This window comes from Diadema antillarum, unplaced genomic scaffold (assembly GCF_040938485.1).
Source record: "Diadema antillarum isolate AM-2024a unplaced genomic scaffold, OU_Dant_1.0 seq00000533_RagTag, whole genome shotgun sequence".
Lineage (NCBI taxonomy): Eukaryota > Metazoa > Echinodermata > Echinoidea > Diadematoida > Diadematidae > Diadema > Diadema antillarum.
In genome coordinates this window covers 1425897-1448096 of record NW_027271484.1, presented here as the reverse complement: position 1 = coordinate 1448096, position 22200 = coordinate 1425897, and the positions used below count along the sequence as shown (strand labels likewise).

The following is a 22200-nucleotide window of genomic DNA, read 5'->3' as shown; positions in this document are numbered from 1 at the left end:
ACCTTTTCCCCTGGGTAATGGTACCCACCGCAATCCCAACTCCTCCTAGCGGAGTCCAATGCGAGCCTAGTGCCACCAGCCAATGATGGGTTCTTGGATGTCTCCTCCTCCTCTTCATTGACTATATGAAGACAGATAACTCAGTATGTGCGTAACAACTCTGGACTCTCCAGCAGAAATGTCCTTGATATTCTTGATACTTCACAACTTTCTCGGAGTATTTTCTTGGAGTGCACCAAGATGATTAGCAGGAGATTTGTCAAATACCACTATGTACTTGCCAAAGAACACTGTTTGCCAAAGAATATATGTACAAGTTTTGTCTATAATAAGGCAGCTTTTGATTAACTGTAGACTTCATGTAAGAGACAGTCAGTTTTTAACAAATGTGTTTATGTAAAAAGTGTTGAACACCATTGGTAATGTAAGTTGTGAGACACTTGTTTTGGTAAAGAAACAGCTAATATCTTTTCCTTTTTTTGGTTTTTTTTTTGGTTCCATGTTACAAGAAGGCATTTAAGTCGCAGCGGTATGTTTCAGCATGTACAGGAGATGACATACATGTAACATGTCCTAAAGAATGTTGTTTCACATGCCATAAATTACTAATAAAAATTAGAGCATGTTTGTCAAATAATGAGCAGTTACGATGTAGAACATTAGGATAATGTGAACATACTGTAGTAAGTAATCCCATCCAAAGATCATTCTTATACACTCACAAACAGCTGATTTGGTCATGTGACTGTGAAAACATGTTTTTGTACTCATTTGTCTTGTAAGCAAAATTAAAAGCATTTGATGTCATGTACACCATTGTAGGTGCACTGGCCTGAGCACAACATCCTTGTTTACTCATGGCAACGTACATGTACGCAAGTCATTACTGTTGTCCGACACGTAATCATGTTTTGTCAAACTATCTTTTGTCTGAAATTGTGTTGCACTGCTTCATACCAACATGGCATTCTCTTTAACTTTGGTAAATTCTTCTGTTGTTACCGAAACTGTAACTACCATATGTGATGCAGTGTTGTTACATTTGTTTGGTGTAAATAATGCATGCACAAAAATATGTGTTTGAATAAGTTAAGCTGTCAATTCCTTGCACTGTACTGCAACATTTAAACACATAATCTAGCGATGTGTAATCACAAATATAAGTGAAGTAAAAAGACTGCCTACATGTACTGCAACCAAGTAGGAACATACACAACTGTAAGTAAAATCTCCAGTGAAAACTTCAGGATCTTTCAACTAACAAAGGAATCAGCATACACAAGTGAGTGCGTTCATACATGTATGTAATTCATATTTTATTTATTGTCATAGGCTTGCCACCTTCACCAAGATGTTGTACATGTAAATCATGTAGCACCATCCTTGCAACTTCTTTTATGCACTGTTAACATCATTTGATGAGAATAAATTATAGCAAAGGTGGCGAAAATAAAATGTCAGTGTTCTATCAAATATAACACACATGTGGTGAGTGTCTATTTTTCTCATGCACCTATCTTATTAATCACTAGCAGTTGTATATGTCCTAACATTATTTTACAATAGAATTGTACATGGCAAGTATAAGATCATTTTATTCACATTTAGTTATATCAATATACAGTACAATGAATCAAGTACTCCTTAGAGGGACATGTGACTTTCTCACTGACAATCTGTTTTGTCATCAAATTGTCCACAACTCAGCACTGTATCAACAGCTCACTTAAACACTTGTATCTTTACGGCGAGTTAAATGACACATCCACATCACACTGACAAAAACATGTACTCTGTTTCTGAAAATGTGCGACTGGAAAAAAAAAAACCCCAGACAACTTGATATCATTAAAAATATTTCATATAGTGGTAACATCAAAACCTAAGGATGATATGTGTATTGACAGAAGATGATCCAAGTACAGAACAGTACACATTTAAGATGGTGGCTCTCTTTGCAAAGGAGCAATTCCATATATTTTTTTTTTTCAATGGTATTTGAACATGTTCAGGACTGATTTCAACTTCACTTGTGCTGATATCATTCAAAAGGTAATATTAATATGCTTGCTGGATGGCTGATTACTATGGATACACTTTTCTGTTTGTTACACACTTAATTTCATTAGACTCACCAGTCTTTTGCTGCTTTAGCACTTAGATATCTGCAGAACTTAAATGTTCAATATCCATAAATATTTACGAGGACAAAATTGCAGCAGAATAATGAGACATTTGGGTAGTTACATGTAGATCATTGCACCAATGTTTTTGATAACTTCAGCACAAAATATCACTTCAAAACACATCCCTACAGCAGGCAGTAACACTGCTCCAAAACACTTTTCTTAGAAGACCGGCACTGGCTCCATATATATATGCTACAAATTAAAACTCACTGTCTTCTGCATGTCACGATGATGCTCTTATTCATGCGCCATTTTGAGCATCTTTTACTCGCCCTACATTTGATTTCCACATCTTGAATACAGTACATGTATATAGGTGTAGAAGCGATTCTGGCATAACGAAACATTGACAATGACCACAAATGTCAACGGTGATATATTTTTTTCTTTTTTTGGCTTAGATTTCGATTACATGTTCGAGCTATGCTCAAATAGTGTAACTATCCACACACAGAATAGACATTTTCCCCACGTAACTCACTGAAGTCACACTGACCCTAGGAAACCTCATTTACCTGTTCAATCAAATGTTTGCTTGCTTTCACATCATATCATAATATTATGTCATAAACTGCAATCTAGCTCAAGTGAAAGATTTGATTCATGACAGCAACACTAGGCGGAAGTACAGCATGACTGAGCTGCGATCACCACAACCTACATGTGTGTAATCAGCAGTCTACCACATACAAATTGTACTTCCATTTTGATCAGCATACAGAGATAATCAGGGATATTCTCATAAATATATTTGATTCATGCATTTGTTCTGAATTTTAATGTATATGAAATGTGCCATAGTTAATTGCCGAATTCCAACAGGGGTGACCGTCTAACAAAGTGCACAATTTCCCTACCTTTTAATATGGAGGAGTGTCAAGGATTGGATTGACACATTCACTGGAATCGATTTCCACAAAACATATATCCTGTAGTCAGAAAAAGCATCTCCCACCAAAATTCACATTCTGTAACTCGCGAGTTGGACACTCAATTTTTACAACATCCAAATTTTATGACACAAAAGTCACTCATGATCACCAGCCATGAGCAAGTCTTCACAAGAGCATGTCTCCATAGTACAACTCTTCATTCTACATTTTACAGAGGGATAGTTGCTGTTAAGACAGAGGTCTGTGAAAGATGATGAGGTACTTGGAATGCTTTGAGTGTACCTTGTAGATAGATAGATAGATAGATAGATAGATAGATAGATAGATAGATAGATAGATAGATAGATAGATATAGAAAGAGAGAAATAAATATAGGTAGATATGTAAATAACTAAAGAGATAGCTCAAGGGAAAGAGAGAGAATTTAGTATTCTAAACATACTGCCAGAAAGATGTAACTGTAGGTTATATTACAATTCTCTCATTCTCAGTACTTTCTATTCTAGCAATAAGGGACGGCATGACACCACCAATTTTCAAATGCTTTCACGACACACATCCCTTAAAAATCTCTCGCCTGTCTATACATCACATTCGACAGAAAGACTAGTTCCAGGAATTCCTCAATATATGGGAGGTGTTCTTAATTACTAAGTATTCCTGTACCTAATACGAAGCAGATCATCACACAGTTATTCTAATGCGCTTCAAATAATACCGGGCAAGGTAGCTGATGTTCCAAATATCTTAACTTGGCTTACCATGTGCAAATATTGTGTAGAACTGCACTAGGAGCTTTCCAGCCAACTACTGCTTGTGCAAAAAAAAATAAATAAATAAATAAAACAAAATAAAATAAAAGTGGCCTGAGCACAAATTGATCCCTTAAGTTGTTCTCAAGCTGCAAATGGTGACTCTCAAATGATACACCAGCAAATTCCATTTCCATAAGTATGTCAATCAGGCTTTGAACAAAGTTCAGTAAAGTAGAAAAAAAAAAGAACGATAACTGGTTGATTTTTCAATTTGTAAACATGTGGCACATGACTGAAGGCACAGCACAAATGAGGAAGCACGCAATGTGATGGTAAGCCCGTGCACAAATTATGAGTGGTTATTTCAGCAGTTCTCAATGCAACAACCCCAAAAACAAGCAGATGGCTATAACAATATACGATGGGTTTATAGAGGGTTACACCACCGACAGGATCATTTAAGAAGTAATGAATGTATGTACCTGTATGTATTATGGAGATGAGGATTGTGCATTTTGCTAAGACCACCGATACTTTGCACACAGTCTAGATTTGCTGCATGGGAGCTGGGCAGAAGATTTTCTGTGACAGCACGCTTGTGGGGACACTGAAAAATAATCACGCGAACGATTAGCAGCAAACAGTAGACAAAAACCAGGTGAAACAGCAAGCTTGTTATAATCTTCTACATGCTTCTTCAGATACTTGAAAAACTTATGCATTCAATGCAATCATGGATGGCAATGGCATTACCCTAGCACACTACCTTAGCAGCATAGTGGGTAAACAAGGTTTTGTGTCATCCCACATCAGACTAGCATCCTTGGTGAATTGGGTTTTTGTGTGTCGTTGGCTTTGTTGTTGTTGTTGTTGTTGTTGTTGTTGTAGTTGTTGTTGTTGTTGTTGTTGTTTTTTTTTTTGGGGGGGGGGGGGAGTACTTACATGACATGATAGAGAGTATAAATGTTGATTAAGTATGTTATTTCAATTAATAAAAAAAACCCAGCTACAGATTGCATATTCAAATGCTACCGACTCTCTGTTCGCTGTGATGTATTGAACAGACTACTGGATAAACAGAACATACATGGTAGATAGAGATGACAAGACTCAAAGTCTGTAAGAAACCCTTACTCTTACTTTTAAAGCCACTCTGCGGAGTTCAAACAGCCCAACATACTGCCTGTCTTCTCAATGCAAAAACACATAAAGAAAAAAGTGCAACATGAATGAATCAGCGAACAGCTTAACAGTGACAACATTACTATCATTCCCCACACCATTGCATATATGTATTTAAAGCTCACTTTTCATTTTACTGATGAATATCTTTCATTCTACCACTTTCAACCTTTTCTCACACAGCATGTAGAATACACATTTCCAAGAGAAAGACAACAATGTTAATACACTTTCCAACCTAATGGTGTGAAAGTCAATATCCTTCCTCTTCCATCTACCCCTTTGGTATTTTACCTTTCAATATACAATGTTAATTTCATATAGACTGGCCTTGAGGGGGATACAATGCCTGAAGTAGAATCATACTGAACAAGTCAAAGACAAGGTTAGTTCTAGTAAGGGCGATTAATGTTGCATCCATCGAAAGTAGCCAGCCCATATCATTAACATTAACAAAATCAGACATCTAGAGCAAATTTTGATGATTAATGTAATTACATCTTAAATTGAATTTGATATGGGAAAAAACAAATACACTATAGGGAAATTTTCCAGCATTTCTTGCTTGCATAAAAGCAAGAGTTTATACGCTTGTAGTCAGAGTTTGTGCAAGTAGCAAGCATTCACGCAACAGACAAGACATATTCCAATTTATTGCCTGCTCTTCTACATGCAATATCCCACTGACTTTTGGCAGTGGGCAATACACAATTTTTTTGGCCCACAATTTGGTGTGCTTGTCAAAGTGGGGCAATAAAATGTGAAAATTAAATAGCTCAAATGTCTGATGTGGTTAATAATGGCATATATCACCAGATGGCACTTTCCTTATATTGTGTCACACAAGCTATGTCTTGTTACTTGCCCACATGCACTGAGTTAAATGAAATGTCAAAAGTCACGTTAGTGCACTACATAGGCTTATGCTATTTACAACAGTAAAAATGCTGTTTAGGTTTGTGCTCTTGTCAAGCGATCATACTCTACATAATTGGTTCTCCACAGTTTAAATCACAAAATGGCAATGCCTTTTCTATCTTGGGGATGAATATTCTCTTTCTCATTGACTGGTACGGCTTTCTATACAGCTTTTTGTTCACCTTCCACACTGAAATAAAAATATGACAGGAAGTGGTCTATTTGGGAAAAGCCTCAATCTAGCTGGTAATATAAATTTCAAGCAACATCAGTTTTTCACACTTGGAGCAAAATGACAAACCTGTATTTTTTCCCTCTTGAATATGACATCAATATTTAGAATATATGCCAACATCATGTGTGATTCACACTGTAATATGATATTACTAACAGCTTGAGCTACACACAAATCATGTACACCATCCAAATTCTGGTAATATGATTGCAATCTATGTTTGTGTGCATATGGGAAGTACTACATTTACTTTTCCATTAAAATCTGAACAGCTTGGAGATAATGATTTGAGTGTAGTGACTGTACAGTGTATGCTGACCCTGGTAGTAATGTTCAGTTAGTTCAGTTAGTAGTGTTCAGTTAATCCAACTTATAGATTCACTATGTAACCCTGCAGCCATGTAATGTCCCTATTACAGGAACCAAACTACTGACAGTAGACTAAGGTTTCTGCACATTAAAGCACTACACTGAGATTACACTGCTTCTCTTGAGATATGTGGCAATGCTACAGCTAGGGGACATCACACACAGTATGTATGTTTGTATAGAGTGCTTTAGGACAACGAACATGAGTTGTGAAGTAAATGTTTACATTCTGCATGGTGATGGATCAGACTGTTACACAGTGTGGCTGATAAAAAAAGTGAAAATCCTGTCCTTGTCCTGCCTTGCATCAGTGCCGAACCAGACCACAAACTCCCACCAAACATCCTCATCGTCTCCATGGAGATGATTGCACTACGTTGGCACCTCAATCGATCAAGACTCCTCATCAGTCACCAATACTTCTGATTAAGGTGATTTTTCTACCACTTCCTTACTTTACTAAACAACCAAGAATCTCTCGCTGTCGTCTGACGAGGACCGGTCTTCATTTAGCGTGCGAGCGCCACTTCTCTGCATCCTCCTTCCGCGCATCGGGCAGCATCTGGTTTCGGACCCCGCCCAGGACGCTGGAGGTGGCCTCCGTGGCCAGGATGAGGGGTCGGATGACGGAGGGTGGGATCTGGCGCAGGATGCCCCCCACTGCGCCCGACACCCCCTTGTGTTCGTGTTCCTCCATAGCCGTCTGCATGATGGCCGTTGCCGTGTCACCCAGACCCTGCATATGCATGAAGTAGGAAATTCATTTTGCATGAAGTTGGCAAAAAGAATTGTATAAAAAAAAATTAGCAACAAATATTACGCCCAATGTACATTTTTAAAAAAACTTTGATCCACTGAAATTACAGAATTCACTGCAAGAGAGACAGTACGAACTCAGAATTGTTCACTGATAGACATAAAGTGATAACGAAGCAAGACATGTAACTAGTGGTTAACATTTATCAGTTGGGTAGATGCAGTCAGAAAATATATTGTATACTTTCTTTTATATGAAAACTTTTCTGATATGAGGAACACAATTCATCTTTACGATGACTTGGCAATCCAAATTTTGATAAACACATGAAAGAAGCATTTCTGTCAGGTCAATTTAATGTGGTTTGTTACGTGTATGAATTTCAGGCTGCTTCTTTGCTTGGAATTGTTTTTGTTTTTTGCTTCTTCTTTTTTTAATCTACTGGGGGTGGTGGTAGAGTTGGGATGGTCCTGACTTTTTCACTTCCAACTTTTTTCATCCAAAATGACTTCCATTTGAGGGAAAGGAAGCCTAATTTGTAAGTAATTTCAGTCATCTTGATTTGAAAATTGTCACCCTGAGCTTGTCAATCCTCTCCATAACGAGAAATACAATATCTACTGATGCAACCTCTTGGAAAAGACTTGTATAAGACATCAATGTAATTCTGTACAGCAAGTAATCTTCCCTATGGACAGTATGCATGTCATCAGGGAAAGCAGTGTTAAACCAGCTCACCTCTCTGACCACATTGATGGCATTAGCCATGCCCTCCCGGAGGTCGGCTGGCTGGCGGGCCAGTCTCTGCTGACCAAAGGGGCCATATGTGATGGCCCGATTGGACACACTGGGCCCCGGAGATACAACGTCGTAGGCCGTCTCAGCTGCAACCTGAAATAGCGCCATTGAAAGTGCACCCATTAGTTCTGCAAGGCAACAACTAAGACCATTTTTGTAACAGAATGCTATCAAACAGCTTTGTCTCCTGTGTGTATGTGTGTTGTTGTTGTTGGTTTTTTTTTTTTTGTGCGTGTATGTGTGTGTATATGTTTGTGTGCATGGTGAAAAGTTAGCATTCAGTACACAATGGGCTCTGAAGCAAATATCCTTAAATCGTTGAAGACTAGTCCCGAGTATACTCAGGCAGATATCTATGGGGACGTGTATCTTATAGCAAAATCAGCTTGTCCTCAACGGGTTAAATGAAGTCGTGGTTTTTATTCAGTGACTCAATGTAAAACCAAATTGATATTCCAGTATTTGTCAATGCCACATCTCAAATTTATATTCAAATGAAGCAAATGTCAAAGCTACCAAAGGAACATGCTCTCATCAATTCTATTTATTGAGTATGAAATATTCCATATTTTCTTTCATATGCATCTGCATAAAAGATGAGGATTTAAAGCCTTGTCACTCATTTTTTTTTTTTTTTTTTTGGCCCCTTCTGACCCCTACCAAATTCTGAAAAAATTACCTGAAGAAGTTTCACAAATCTGTTGGTGAGCTCCACCACAGCCATCGCTGTTGAAGTGCCAAAGGAGTTGGCTCCCCGCTGGATACCACGTACTATCCTACCATCACGCTTGTACTGCTCTACTGGTAACCTCAGCAGGTCAAACATTCCCTGAACTGAAGATGTGACAGAGACAGACAAGAACAGTACATGATGAGATGCAGTAAACACTGAGACACCAAACCAGCCATTTCGTAACAACAAATTCATTGCTGGAAGATACCATTACATGTATCTCAACAATCAAATACCATTAACCCTAACTTACCTGGGCTATTTAGCGAGCTTGAATTCCTGGGGGGGGGGGGGGGGGGGGGGGGGGCATTATGGCCCCCCCCCCCCCACCCCTTCAGATCTCGACCGTTGATAGCACGATCGCCGCAAAATTTTGCATGAACATAAAGCCGGATGTAATCTTCAAGACTGTTCAGTTCAATTTTCAAAAAATTTGCATTTTCTATTTTAAATTAATTAATTATTCAAATATGTGCAAAAAACCTCCTTTTTGTCTGTAATTGGCTTGTAAAAGCTTGTGGATTACTGATTTTTGGTGTAAATATTCCTAGTGACATTCCGAACATTTGTGCGTAAAAAAAAATTAAGTATCAAAATTAATTTCTTATGTTTTTTATTGTTTTATCAATGTTTTAATGTATTTCTTAGTTTTTTCAAACTTTTGTTTTTGTTGTTTTTTTAGCGGAATTTGTCATACACATTTTTTGAAGCATAATTATACTAAAATAAATTGATTTCAGCCATTAAAATTACAAATATGAATCTTTATATGAATTCATTGAAAAAACACAATTTGTATTGACTTTGTACACAAAATCACGTTTTAGAGCAATTTTGGGGTTGACGAAAATTTTTTGAAGGGGTGTGGCTTCGGAACGGTATGCCCGGGCGCAACAAATTTGGCCTCAAAAGTTGTGCGAGACTTGAAAGTAAAGAATCAGCGAGCAGCGCGGTCAAAAAATTTTGTGCGGCAGAATGGTCGCGGAATTCATCAAGGGGGGGGGGCATTATGGCCCCCCCAGGTAAGTTAGGGTTAAGTGGAAGTACGTCTTTCATTTTAAAAATTAAGAGAAAAGAAAAAGAAAAAAGGCACAGGAAAATTTTGTTTATCCGATGTAACTTAGATTGATTTAATTTGTTAATTTGTTTGTTTGCTTATCTTGTTTTGTTTTCATTTTTTCCCCTCCTGTTCACGACAAGATGTCTGGAATTTAATAGTCAAGGCATTGTGTTATGATATCATAATCATTTGCCCATCTAGATATGATGCGATAAAACAAGCAAATGGATAATAGATACAAGCACACAGCATTGCAAATTGTGATAAAACAAAAAGTTTGGTTTTTAGTAGTCTTGTAAATGGGAACTTCCTGATTGCATGAGAAAGATGTTTGTTACTTACACAGCTGCACAAAGGAATGCATTGGTCCCACACCTCCCAACACGCGAGGGAGCTGTGATTTTTTGATGTCCTGGGCCCACTCATTGAAGGCATAGAGGAGCAACCTGTCCACACCCAGCAACCTGCATCATCATAAAGAGCATTTACAGTAGAGGGTTACAATGACAAAAATGAAGAGCAGGATGAAATCAGGACATATATCTGGTTTCATGTTTACATTATTACACTCTCAACACTACATATGGCATGGAAAAGTGCTTCACGTCATATCATGGTAACACATTCAAAGAGATACATCTTCTGTCGTACCTACATATCAAACTACCAAATATGATTGTGAGCCTTCCCTCCTATCACCTCTACAATATAATTCATGTAGCACAACACACTTCCTTGACAAATATAAAGAAAAGAAAGATTGAAATATACTTCTCAGTAGTGTCTTGATTCAGCTTTTCTGCTTCAATGTAAGTAGGTAAATAATTCTGGTAGACAAATAGATAACATTAGTGAGAGTATTTGAAGACATTCAATGCAATATTTGGTACCCTGGGGTACCACATGAATATTCGCCATTTTGTTGATTTGATTTTCTTTTTTAGTGCTGTACCCTGGGTTACCCAAAAATAAGTAAAAATAATTTTTGAGTATTATTATGCCCAAAAATGTTTTCATGTATGTGATTATGCAACAACTGACAGTGTCAGTTCCTTTCATTAATGTTCTTGCATGGAGTGAATGAATGATCAAGTACATCATACCCCGGGTTACGAAAGTATCCTGGGGTACGGCAGGCCGATTTATTTATTGCAAGTCACAGGATGTTTTGAGCTGTTCTAAAGTTACAGATAGGGGAGAATTTGCACTAATGTCTCATATGCTGGGAATTCTACAGCAACAAAACTTTATTGCTTGTAATAGGATAACATAAATTCCTGTTAAAGATGACTAGATAATCCCCATGCAGACATATAGATCCAACTACCTATGTAACAACAGGAACAACAATTTCTTCCACTTATCATCATTACAGTGACAATTCAACATATTTTTTTTTTCTGCTAGTTAGACTAACCACATCAATGACTGATTACCTGTAAAACTCATATCTTATCTGATGGAGAAAAAAACAAAAACAAAAACAAAAACATGGCACCAATTACCGGTCAATTAAATTCTTACCCATGTCTGTGATGCAATCTTCTCAAGGTTAACTCTGAGTGGTTCAGCTGCCCCAGCCCAACAAGAAGGCCAAACAATGTACCCTGGGAAATAGAGTGACCATAGAGAGGAGAAAGAAGCTGGTCATCTGATAACAAATCTATTATCATCATTCATATCTTCTTCTTCCTTTTTAAGGGGTGGGGGAAATCAGACGGATGATACATAATCGTAGCAAGAAGTGACAAGTACTGAACCTTTCATTCATGGCTATTACTAGTATAAGATATTATGGTTAGATATGTAGATGCTTCATCATACCATTGCAAAATACTTTTAGCATGCAGTATAAAATAGGGGAAAAAATCAAATACAGTTGAACCTCTCGTATCCGGACAAGTCGGGACCGGGGCTCATCCGGATAAGGGATTTGGCCGGATACGGGAGACTCAATGCTTTATACATGTACATATACATACACATGTACTGATGTAGCTCATTGTAATACCACATGTAGTAATGTGTATACTGCAACCTTTTCATTGTTACATTTGGGGATGTTTCGGGATGTTGAAATGTCTGAAGGTAAGCAATTTGGAAGGAAATTTGATGCAATGTATGTTAATCATAATTGGAAGTAATATGTAATTCATGTGTGTTTGGGTAGGAGTTCTCAAGGAGTTGGGAATCCCCCTTTCTTCCCGTAATTATTAAAAAAAATCACGGCGAGATTGCGTCCGGATAATAGAGAGATCCGGATAAAGGGAGGCCGGATAATAGAGGTTCAACTGTACTCGAATACCTCAGCGCTAACCTGCTGGGAGATTGTTCAAAATGAGAAATATGCTAGGACCAATACTAGATGCTACCACAAGTTGCATTCGGTATCTAAAAACAACATATTCATTAAGCAACATGGGAAGCTCACTGTTGCAAACACATTTCAGCATAATGAATATAGTATCACAAACACGATAAGTAAATTCTCAAGGTCTAATTGAAGAAAAAAATCCACAAAAGTTATGGTACAATTTCTACCATTTTAAAGTTCATATCACATCATTGCTGTCTTCATTAATTAACATCCATCAAGTTTGCTACAGCTATCTCCAGAGGATAGAGGTTATTGTCGAAGCACATTACTGAGTTAATATCACAAGTCATTTGCAAAGTTTTGAGCAAGACATGTAGCTTCGCTCACCTGTTCCATGTCCACATGTTTGCCTTCATAGTCCAGTTTGATGAGGACATCAGGAGAGAAAACAAATGACCTACAAGAGAAAAGATTCACACGGGGATGCCCATGAGTACATTTTGTGCGCTTTACAGGAACAGCAATACTACACAGCAAGGATGCCAACCTTGTGAACAGCAGTGTAGTATTTTGAGGGCTGAAAAGGTGTATTTTTTGAGTGAAAAAAATCCAGTAATTTTACCTTTCCTGCAATAGATCTGTGTCGTGATAATTTTAGGGAAAAATAGTAGTTTCCATAAAACCAGCAGTAATTTTGGCATACTGCAAAAAGTAACGGTTGGCATCTCTGAGACAGCATGGAAGGGGGGGGGGGGGGTGAGGGAGGGAGAATAAAGAACCTTCACACAAGAGTTTCTGCTTTGGAATGATATCAGCACGTATTTCACTAGAAAATTCATTAATGTAATACAGTGTTGATAATCAATGCTACCATGGCATCAAGAAATTTATTTATGCTGTTCGTGGTATCAATTGGTAAAACTAAACTTATACTCTAAAATGAGTATGACACATAAAAAATGATACCCATGTATTTCTCCTTTTTTTCTAAACGGGGGGATACATTTCCATGTCAATGATTATTCTTGCATAAAAACCATCAGAAAGATATCAACTAGTATCAGTAAATAGACATATTGATGTTCTATGTAAGACAAGTACTTTTTAACTTGAGGAACTACTGCTGGTAAACTGACGAGGCAGTGTAGTGACACGGAATATCTATACTGTACCTGAAAAAGACAGGCTGGGCTGGAACAGCGGACGATGCAGCCGCTTGGCTCTTCCCATCACTGGGAGCACCGCCTCGAGATGGGCTGCCCTCCGTCTGGTGGCCGTTGACGAGGGGCTTGGACTGGCTGGAGGGGTCAGAGGGAATGATTTGGGGTGGAGTGTCGGCTATCTTGACTCTGGACGGCTTCTTGGATGGACTGGCGGAGACGGGTTTGACATCTGGTTTGAGAATGAAAGAGAGAAGGTGTCAAGAAAGGGAACAGCATTGCACAATCTGTTCAGTGATCGATGTGGTTCGTGCTCATCTTCGTAAAGACTGAACTAATTCACTCTCTCATTCCAGCAATTCTATGTTTTCAGCTGTACAAATTTGTGGCAATGAAATACAACTGAGCTTTCTACAAAATATGAAGTGTGTAGGGACAATGATGTCACATAAAATGGTGAAAAAAAAAATGCTCAGAGAGCAGGAGCTGGACAACTGGTTGAGTTTGAGAATGTCTGACCTGGAATGGGCACTTGAGTCGCTTTGGCAGACACCTCGGTGAAGAAGTCTCGCAGGAAGAACAGAGCATCCTGAGGGCAGACCAAATAGGTAATAACAGAAAATCAAGGAATTTATTTTCCATTTGTGGCAAAGCAATACCGGAAACTCACCTAATTTTGTGTATAATATTTACCAGTGAAAAGTGATGAAAACTAAATTTACGACAGATGAGGCAAGTTAACCAATCACAAAGTAATAATATCATATGACCTTTACAATTCTTTTAAATAATATTGACTCATACAATCATATGCAGCTGCATATTCTGTTTCATGCATGAAACAGCATTACTGTAATATATTTATTCAAAAAGGTGTGACACTTTCTCTGTAAGCTTTGCAAATGACGTGAATCTGCAGGTATTAATGTCAGAACACTTACTGGAGTAGATACTCTAGACTAGTTAGATTGACACGAGTCGCATATTTCACATTCTCAATTTCAGCATCTTCTGGCCAAAAGTACCAGCACAATTCTGATTTAGAAACGTACTACATCATCTACTGTATGCACAGAATCATATCACGTATTTCACTGCTTCTTCAAAAAAAAAAAAGTGACGTCTGAGATCAGACAAAGCACTGACCTGATCAATATTAAACCGGAGAGGCTGCAGAGAAATCCTCAGACAGCACTCCTCCATGTCCACCTCAGGATCAGGTCGGATGTGAAGAGCTTTCACCAGCACCTGCAGGTTATTAGGATGGAGGATACAAATAAAAGAGTTTCCTATCTTAAAGAGACAATAGTACAGCTATGCCTTATAATGTGAGTGGTTGAAGTGCCCTTACTCCATAAACTCTGCACAGATTGTCAGGTCACTGCCTTTCTGACTCTGACTTCGCAGTATCTTTATTCAACAATCGATATGCCATCTGGGTGTGAGGAATTACCTGTCCTCACAAATAATGATGCCCAATGCATGAACCACGGCTCAAATATGTTACATGAGATCAGAAAACAATGTTTGCGAATAACTTTTTTTTTAATAAGAGAAAAGCTATTTCTATGTTTTCTAGAAACAAACATCTATAGACATTGCTATAAAACTGTCTCCACGTAGAAATGTAAAATAATTTTCTGTTGAGGTAGTCCGATGAAATCAAGAAATGACACAAGATGTGCGTTCCACATAAATTACAACACAGATTTTGTTTTCACTGATAGTTGTATCACAAACAGACTTCCAATACACCAGCATAATGCATTCCCCCTCCCCCCTTACAGCCCCAGCATTACAATTTCAACTGTAAACGTGATATGACAGCATTAGGAATTGTCATGATATAACTTATCTTTTATCATATCTATCTTTTAGTATGTTTCTCTATTCATGGGATGGTATGGATGACCAGAGTACCTACCATATTTGCATGTGTCCTCTTTGGTCTGGCTTCTGACGAGTACAGGTACAGGAACTTGTTGATCTGGGACTGGGCCAGGCGATCTCGGACCTCGATGTCGTTGACCAGCAGGATCTGGCGGGACGACTGCTTGGTGTCTGTGGGATACGTCTCGTGGCGGAAGCGAACCTAGGGAGACAAAGACGGCAGTGCATAAGCTATTGGGTATACATCTCTCTCCATTCTTTCAATCACTTTTCTCAGCTAATACTTGAATTGATGTTGTGAGAAGAAGGCTTGCTGGACATGTATACCTATTGCTATCTGCCATCACATTCAACCCCTTTGAAAACTGGCCCTAGCTATGGCTGACAGGGCAATCCTTTAAACAAGAGAAGAATAAATAAATAAAGTGAAATAAAAACAAACAAACAACAACTTCCTTATTATCACTGGCTGCCATGCTATTCTACATCAATGGCTATTAATGTGTGATAATAAATATACAAGTAACCTGCAGTAGAAGATGGCATTAATGACACACTCAACACAGACAATTACTATTTTAATGAAGTATTCACAACCGGGGGTGCATTTAAGCAGAAATCTGTGGCATACATATGCATGACAAGCTGCAAACAAACTGGTTATACTCTGAATACATCTCGAATGCATAGACAGAAATGCATGGGCGTTGTCTCACCTTGTTCATCTGAAGCTCCATAAGGACAGAGTGGTCCCTACCAGGTCCTCCCCTCTCCTGCCACCTCATGTTGGCCACGTTGTGAGAAGGTTTGTCGGATGTTCTTCGGAGAGGGGAACTGCTACCACTCCCAGCTTGTTGTCTACAAAGGGCAGTATATGAACAGATATCAGCTAGCATATAAAAATTGCATCACAGCATTTCTGCCATAAAATGATAATGCTTGAACAGGCAGCACATGAAAATGGCATAACATTTCTATTGTAAAAGGCTTGAAATAAGCTCATGCCAGAGATAAGAACCATACAATGGAAGACAAAATGTCCCCCTTAAAATTGTTTCACAAAACATCAATTGCTACCGTTAAATTTTGTGGAAGCCATCTTACCCACAATGTTTTGGGAAAAAAAAATGTGTACTTCACATGCAGAATTTCATACATTACTATGGTGAGGAAATGGTACTGTCATAAATCTTTTATTAATGTAACTTCAAGATATTTGACTATAAAGGTGTAGGTAGATGACAGAAATGTATATGTTATCATTAGCTATACACTACAAACATACACTCAAATATTACATGGATAAATTTGACATTTAAAAAATGGCAGTCTAACTATACCCTTACAGAACAAAACTAGAAATATCACTTAAGGTGATTAATACCCCCGCCCCGTGACGACAGTCTTACCCAAGGAATGATCTTTCCTTGATCTTCTGCCATTTAAATGCCGTTACCATGGCAACGCAGCTTCCGACACGTCCGAAAAATATGTCTTGCACATCTTCCCACCAAGACTATTGTGTGTGCCACATTTCATAAGCTTTTGTCAAAAACTGAGGAAGTAGATCTTTCCTTGATCTTCCGCCATTAATATGCCGTTACCATGGCAACGCAACTTCCGACACATCCAAAAAATATGTCTTGCACATCTTCCCACCAAGACCAATGTGTGTGCCACATTTCATGAGCTTCAGTCGAATACAGAGGAAGTAGTTCAATCCGCAAGATCTTTCCTTGATCTTCTGCCATTTATATGCCGTTACCATGGCAACGCAGCTTCCGACACGTCCGAAAAATATGTCTTCCACATCTTCCCACCAAGATCAAGGTGTGTGCCACATTTCATAAGCTTTGGTCAAAAAACTGAGGAAGTAGTTAAATCCGCAAGATCTTTCCTTGATCTTCTGCCATTAATATGCCGTTACCATGGCAACGTACTTTTGGGTACTGTCAAAACATGCGTCTTGCACATCTACAACCAAAGGCACACACCTGTACCAAGTTTCATGGAAATTGGGCAAAAACTGAGGAAGTAGTTTGCAACACAAAATTTTCCATCATTTTGGCTCATAATATGTGAGCTGTTACCATGGCAACATACTTTTTGTCACTGTCAAGAAATGTGTCATGCTGACCTATATCCTAAGACAAACATTCAATATGAATTCCATGAGAATTGGAAGAACACTGATGAAGCAGTTTTGCCATGAAGCATTTTGCCCTATATTTTACCAATAACATGCCGTTACCATGGCAACACACTTTTTGCCACTGCGGAAATATGTGTCTTGCACATTAACATATTCAGATGAACATCTGTACCTAATTTCATAAAAATTGATCAAAAACTGTGGGAGGAGTTCGCGACGCAAGATTTGTACCCATTTTTGCCCATAATATGCCGTTACCATGGCAACGTACTTTTGGGTACTGTCAAAAAATACGTCTTGCACATCTACAACCCAAGGCACACATCTGTGCCAAGTTTTATGGGAATCGGTTGAAAACTGAGGAAGTAGTTCGCGACGCAAGATTTGCAACGGACCGACCGCCCGACCGACCGCCCGACAGCCCGACCGCCCAACCGTCCGCTGATTCCTATATACCCCCTTAAACTTCGTTTGGCGGGGGTATAAACATTGATATTTGATTTACTAACCTTGTTTTATCAAGGCCATGTGCTGGGCTGCTTGTTCGGGAAGCTAATGTTCAAACAAAAGGAAACAAAACAGCAGAGAGTAATGAGTATAATTATGCATTATCTCTAGCTAGGAAACTTCAATTATTGCATGCTTAGGACAGATGACTTACGTGGTATAATTTTCATTTTTTAAATGATAATACGCAGTATTTGCCCAAAAATATCTGCTTTTGAGATTAATATCACATACCCAATGACCATGCAAAGAATATTCATAATAGATTGGCAGTGAAAATACATACAAATATGACATTCATGACAGGGCAAGCTCTGGCTAAAGAATTTTCTTTTTTTTTTGTAATGGTATAGCTAAATCTTACCCGGTCGAAGGATACTTTGTGTTGTGCCTGTTGACTGGAGGTCGTACCCTCCATAGATGTGCCACACGACGGTCATCTCTTGCAGGGTGTAGCGCATGGTGGGTGTGGGGAAATCAAGGGGGGCGTTCAGCTGGTCCCCACGGGAGATGGGCGGGGCAAAGTGATCTTGGTCCACTGTAACTGGGTCTTGGTCCAGTAACTTCACCTCTGGTTCACCACTTGTTCTCTGCATCAAGCATGGGAAACACTTCACTTTTCCTAACACTATAACAACTGCATTAAGAATGTGATACTTAAAAAAATATGCTACAAGATAAAGATGAAATGAAAACAATGATAACAACAACGATGATTGTATTACCCAAACAAAGAGTGAAATATTGCTTTCAGTTCAGATTTATTTTATCACTTTTTCAGCCAGTGAATGATATTACTACCCCTGTATTTCTTTTTAATTAAGTTTTCTGCAGAGGTGGACGCTTAAATAATCTTATCATGATTTTTTTTTTAAATTTTGTCTTAAATTAGCATTCATGCACTTGGGGTGATTTGCAATGACCTAATCATACCCTGAAAAAAACCTTGTACTCACCAATACTCCCATTCCTGGATCATCCAGCACGCAGAACTCCTCATCGTCAAATATCCCATCCGGCTCTGCCCAGCTGCCACCGCTCTCTGAGGAGAGGCGGTTGGAGGCGGGTCTCAGCTCGGGAGAGGAAGTGTCGACCAGGATGTCCACGTCATCCTCATCCTCCAACCCTTCATCCTCGTCGGGGAAGAGGAAAATCTCCGGCTCGGAATCAGATTTCTGTGTGCACATGATATGCACGACATGATCTGCACAGAAATGTGACGTACAGACATTCAGCATTTTGTGTTCACACACTGACATCTTCCTCCATCGCTTCACTTTGGAGCAAATGCTATACTTGATAGCTTGTAATTGTTTGCATATCCCACTTATATAGCCTCTTCAAATATACAGTCTGTAGGCGTAACAAAAGCATGACATGTTTACTCACACATCTTCATGACTCTTAGGAGAACACATAGACAATTATGAACGTTAGATTGTTTTCCATGCTATTTACAAGTCACCTGTTATTTGACAGAGAGAGTGGCAATGCCTTTTTTCTTCATATGATCTAGAAACCCTGACAGAGTCCATCACATCACCTGAGTCTGCACAGAATCTGGCCCTACCTCCCCCCCCCCCCCCTCCCCCCCACGAATATAGTATAGCTGAAAAAGCCCAGCCTGATTAAGGTTAAACTAAAAAGTTTGTTAAGGTATTCCATGCAAACAGTGGAATTGATGCTTTCTCTAAGTTACCTGGTCTACACAAGCTCTCTCTTTGTGCGATCATGAATTCCACAAACTGATACATCAGGCAAGATTGCGCATTTTGTCGCTTTAAAAACACAGGTGAGGTGCCTAACCAAACGAGAATAAAGTAAGGTCATTTGCACAAATGTGCACAAGAGCTAATTATGGACTGGCTTATATCTGTGCCTTGTAGAACAAAGGAGGAAGAGGAGGAAGTCTGAAGACCTTTAGGAGATGCATCGGGTGAGGGTGAGTCTCCAGTGATCTCCTTCATAGCCTCCTCCATCAGCTGTCTCATCTGGTCTGAGTGGGTGTGTGACACTGGGCTACCACTCTTTGTCTGCTTGGGGGACGAGTCCTCCTACATGTGGCAAAGATATATATCGACAGGGAGGTAGAAAATCCTTTTAACTCGGCTAACAAGTGGCACAACTACAAGGCAACCCATTACATACAATCAAACAAGACATGTACAAGCTGTATTTTCTTTGCTTACATGTACCCATGTTCATGTAAGTGTATTGTACATGTAATACTTAGTAGAAAGAAGTAGAAATTGACTATTAACGATGAACAGAATCAACTGCAACTCCACCAAAATAAACTGAAATTTTGGGGAAGTATAGATGGTGACAGAAAAGGCTTTGTAGCTGCATTCAAGAACTGGCACTTTCATTTCTTTCATCTTCTGTGCATTAAAGGGCCGAACAGCTTTCTCATTGAAAGAACAAAGTTAATAGACTCCAGATTCAATTATCATCATATATATTACAATAACCTTGAAATACGTTTTTGTTACAATTTTCATTGAAAGAATAGTCACCGTGCCTTACCTTCACAGTCACTGCTACAGGCTGGACGTCTTGGTCTGCACGCGAGGACTCTGAATATGTTGCAAAGTCCCCGTCTGAAGACACGTACAGCAGCAGCTGAGCGAGGGCACTACAGGAGTCGGCACATGTCCGCAAATGGACCTTGTTGTTACTGACTTTGAGATCCAGCTTTGGATTCTGTACGAAAAATTCACATCAGTACATGGTGCAGCTTTACATTCTGAAACTGGGTCATGACGTACATATTAAATGTACATCTGTGGACCATAAACAAGTACTTCAATCCTTCTGTTGACTAGTGGAGAGTGTATCAGTTTTCAAGGCAAAGATACACAATAACTGCCTTCGTTCTCAAACAAAACAATATTCACAGTATCTGATGTAAGCAGGTTCAACCAATAAACTATATATGCAGTGATAATACCACTGGCTTTGCCACAAAAAACTATATATGCAGTGATAATACCACTGGCTTTGCCACTATAAACACATTTCAGGCAAATTCTGAGATGATAAGATGATTTCAGCTACATCACTATCACCATTGTCATACATATTTCACAATCTAATAAAATTAACATGAGGTTGATATGAAAATGTTTCAAAGAAAGATTAATAGATTCTCACATCTCTGTGATGAGATATCTAAATCTTAACTCTTTACACTTACTTACCTTCTCTTCATCATTGCTCAACCTCAGTGAAAGCTCAAGCATTCCAACATCGACAACACTCACATAATCTGCAACCAGGAACATATAATTAGGAAGAAGGGTAGGGAGGGAGAAGAATGTATCATGAGAAAAAGAGAAATTTATATTCTAAGCTGGAATATGGACTTGATCACAAGACAGCGAAAAAAAAGAGAGCCATTGACAGAAACTGTTGTGCTGAAGTTACAAATCATTATATGCCTTATCAAATCATCAACAAAATTTAAAACACTTAAAACTGCAGAGATCATGTCAAGTATTCAAACAAATTGAACACAGTCAAAATTCTTCCCTTCAATATGTGTGTTTCAGATTACAGAAGACCAACATATCAAAAACATAGGTAACCATGTATTTCTATTTTGTCTTGGTCATTGCATTACTACAAATCTAAGGTTCTGGTGTTTGTAAACACCACAGGGGACGCTAAGGAACATTGCAGCTGCGCGGTAATTATGTCACAAAGATGAACTATACTCTTCGTGTGGCCACAGTTGTTAAAAGTGGCATGTGGAAAAAACAAGCAAACGTGATTAAAAAGTTTGTGCACATGTTTTCTCACCTCTTTTCAAATTAACTTTGGATTCATTGCACTTTTCAGATATGTAGAGGGCAGCATCATCAATGAGAAACCTGCATGATAAAAATGGGAAGAAAAAAAAATTAACAGTATTTGAATTTCTTGGAAGAAACTAGACTCCTTTCACAAACAGATAACAAAACCCACTGGTGAATTTTGAAGAATTAACAATGCAGTGCAGAATGACCATGGTAACGGTGACTAAGTGACACAGTGTTTCATATGATGTAGTGATGAATCTAAATCAAATACTTATTGTACACATTTTGATCGAACAATGTATCTACTTGATTTGAGTAATTTGGAGTATTTCTAATTTCCGTCTTATCTAATAATTCAGTAATTTTGTGATATCATTGAAAGGGATTCCACACTATGATAGAGTAATCAGAATATCATCATAACATCTATGACATAATCTTGTGCTAACTAACCCACACCATATTTACAACACATCCTGAAGGGA

The 22200-nt window shown here is 38.6% G+C and overlaps 1 protein-coding gene across 1 annotated transcript in view; it reads right to left on the bottom strand.

Moving 5' to 3' along the window:
- Positions 1 to 7046: 7046 nt before the first annotated feature.
- The window catches only part of LOC139734619 (autophagy-related protein 2 homolog B-like), a 70067-nt gene continuing 54913 nt past the window's right edge, over positions 7047 to 22200 (bottom strand). Inside the window, exons 27-44 of the mRNA XM_071645403.1 lie at positions 21717 to 21787; positions 21116 to 21183; positions 20442 to 20618; positions 19834 to 19969; positions 18872 to 19119; positions 18280 to 18505; positions 17918 to 17960; positions 15973 to 16114; positions 15291 to 15458; positions 14513 to 14614; positions 13886 to 13955; positions 13379 to 13598; positions 12594 to 12663; positions 11414 to 11496; positions 10232 to 10353; positions 8776 to 8930; positions 8037 to 8189; positions 7047 to 7277 (exon numbers count right to left, since the gene is read on the bottom strand). Coding sequence (XP_071501504.1) covers positions 7047 to 7277; positions 8037 to 8189; positions 8776 to 8930; positions 10232 to 10353; positions 11414 to 11496; positions 12594 to 12663; positions 13379 to 13598; positions 13886 to 13955; positions 14513 to 14614; positions 15291 to 15458; positions 15973 to 16114; positions 17918 to 17960; positions 18280 to 18505; positions 18872 to 19119; positions 19834 to 19969; positions 20442 to 20618; positions 21116 to 21183; positions 21717 to 21787 — 2485 coding nt within the window. The remainder of the gene's footprint in view (positions 7278 to 8036; positions 8190 to 8775; positions 8931 to 10231; positions 10354 to 11413; positions 11497 to 12593; positions 12664 to 13378; positions 13599 to 13885; positions 13956 to 14512; positions 14615 to 15290; positions 15459 to 15972; positions 16115 to 17917; positions 17961 to 18279; positions 18506 to 18871; positions 19120 to 19833; positions 19970 to 20441; positions 20619 to 21115; positions 21184 to 21716; positions 21788 to 22200) is intronic.